This window comes from Hordeum vulgare, chromosome 2H, assembly GCF_904849725.1.
Source record: "Hordeum vulgare subsp. vulgare chromosome 2H, MorexV3_pseudomolecules_assembly, whole genome shotgun sequence".
NCBI lineage: Eukaryota > Viridiplantae > Streptophyta > Magnoliopsida > Poales > Poaceae > Hordeum > Hordeum vulgare.
In genome coordinates, this window is record NC_058519.1 from 656,230,575 (window position 1) to 656,232,809 (window position 2,235).

Sequence of the window (2,235 nt, forward strand, 5' to 3'; positions counted from 1 at the left end):
TGGATGAGTTATGTTGAGTGTGTGCTGATGAGTTCGGTTGCACTCGTACCACATGAACTGGTTTTGGGCATTGGCACTCTTGTGTCTAGTTCACACGGTGTCCCTTGATGTCACATCTATGTTTTTTCCCTACCCACAAGCTCTATTTTTTCTTCATTCGGTTTTCCTTAATAAACCGGGAAATGTTAGATTTTTGGGTCCAGCTTTTCTTAATAAACCAGGAAATGTTATGTTTTTGGGTTCAGTTTCCTCATGACCATCTTTCTTCTTCTAAATGAAATGCAGTAACCCCTGTCCTGATGATGAGGCTTTTATTTATTTTTAAAAAGATGGTAACCTGTGTGAACTCTGAGTTTGCTAACTACACATGTCCCATGCAGTATATCCTTATATGAATATTATTGATGTGTAAAGTTATGAACAATACTAGCAATACATATGTAATTTCCGTCCGATTTCCATCCGATATGACCCATCACAATTTATGCATTTGGATCAAATTACTCAGATCGTACTGCCTAGAATCAGGGTAGGGGTTCCTCTGAACTAAGGAATTTAATCCCTGCGAATCAGTCTTGAGAAATGGAATCATGTTTGAGGATCAATTGCTCATTAACAAGAATAATATCCCTCCGAGTCCGCAAATTGAAAGGAATATAATGAGCGTGCGATCTCGCCTCTGCCTATATAGTACACACATCACCTCATCTCTCCCCAATCCATTCTCCTCTTCCCCCACGTACGTAGACGGAGTCGCGGAGCATCCTGCGTCCTTCACTGCGCGACATGGCTTCTCCTTCCTTCGTCGTTTTCGCGGCTCAAGCCAGCTGCTGGCTCCTCCTCCTTTCCCACGGCGTCTCCGGCTGGTCCGACGCCGGCGCGACGTGGTACGGCCCCCGCATCGGCGGCGGCAGCGACGGTACGTACGCACGCATGCATGGACGACGCACGCATGCATGTTGCAGGTGGTGCGTGCGGGTACCAGCAAGCAACGTATATATTAGTATAGTTGTGTATGTTGAATAACGCAAGCATGGATGAATGTACGTACGTGCATGTTGCAGGTGGTGCGTGCGGGTACCAGCGCGACGTGGAGAGCCCGCCGTTCTCCGCCATGATCACGGCCGGCGGCCCCTCCCTCTACAAGAACGGCAAGGGCTGCGGCGCTTGCTACCAGGTGAGATGCAGCAGCAATGCCGCTTGCTCCGGCCGTCCGGTGACCGTGGTTGTCACCGACCAGTGCCCCGGCGGGCCGTGCCTGGCCGAGGCCACCCACTTCGACCTCAGCGGCAAGGCGTTCGGCGCCTTGGCCAAGCCGGGTCAGGCCGACAACCTCCGCAACGTCGGCAACCTCAAAGTCCAGTACAACCGGTAACTAAGCTCGAGCCCAATGCATGCTTCGATCGATCCATTGTCATCTCTTTGAATGATTTCTTCGCTTGTAGGGTTCCATGCAGCTGGCGAGGGCTGGACGTCGCGTTCGAGGTCGACGCTGGCTCCAACCCGAACTACCTCGCGGTGCTCATCGAGTACGAGTCCGGCGACGGCGAGGTGTCGGCGGTCGAGCTCCAGCAGCGCGGCGGCGGGTGGGCGCCGATGCAGCAGTCGTGGGGCGCGGTGTGGAAGTACAACTCCGGGTCCACCCTACGGGCGCCCATGTCGATCCGCCTTACCACCGGCTCTGGGAAGAAGCTCGTGGCCACCAACGTCATCCCCTCCGGCTGGCAGGCTGGCAAGACCTACAGATCTATCCCAAAATACTGAATAGTTGTTTCATAAAGGGTAACGTCACCATGTAGTAGCTCCACGTGTAATCGACCTTGATTTGGAATAGTTGTTTTCATGCTTGAAAATAAACTAGCAAACATGCCCGTGCGTTGCAACGAAATTTTTTCTTTTAGCAAAATAGCCTGTGCGTTGCCACGGAAGAAAAAAAACATAATCTTCAATGATGGTGACCATATTATGTTCACATATCATTGCTTGATTTAAAAAATTTGTACACAAATGTAAGAAAATGTTTCTTCTTTTAAATTTATTCACAAGTTGAAGCAACCTTTACATTTTCAAAAAATATATATCATGGTTGTCAAAAATCTTGGTAACTCAAAGATTTATTCTGAATTTCAAGATTTTTTCTTAGAAAACATACATAATAATCCGATTCATCCAATAGTTAATTCTTCAAAATTCACACAGCTATATAGTCACAAAGATTTAGAAGCATTAATGTTT

At 48.4% G+C, this 2,235-nt stretch overlaps 1 protein-coding gene across 1 annotated transcript; it reads left to right on the forward strand.

Annotated features, from left to right (window-relative positions):
* The first annotated feature begins 786 nt into the window (after positions 1 to 786).
* Positions 787 to 1,764, forward strand: LOC123428931 (putative expansin-B14). Its single transcript, XM_045113025.1, has 3 exons — positions 787 to 919; positions 1,065 to 1,371; positions 1,446 to 1,764. Exons 1-3 carry the CDS (start codon positions 787 to 789, stop codon positions 1,762 to 1,764), a joined length of 759 nt encoding a protein of 252 aa, XP_044968960.1.
* Positions 1,765 to 2,235: the final 471 nt, after the last annotated feature.

Excerpts from the sequence above, each read along its gene's own strand:
- LOC123428931 (XM_045113025.1), top strand. The coding sequence starts at position 787 with ATGGCTTCTCCTTCCTTCGTCGTTTTCGCGGCTCAAGCCAGCTGCTGG. Across the intron at positions 920-1,064 it reads CATCGGCGGCGGCAGCGACG|GTGGTGCGTGCGGGTACCAG; the intron begins GTACGTACGCAC and ends TGCATGTTGCAG. Across the intron at positions 1,372-1,445 it reads CTCAAAGTCCAGTACAACCG|GGTTCCATGCAGCTGGCGAG; the intron begins GTAACTAAGCTC and ends CTTCGCTTGTAG.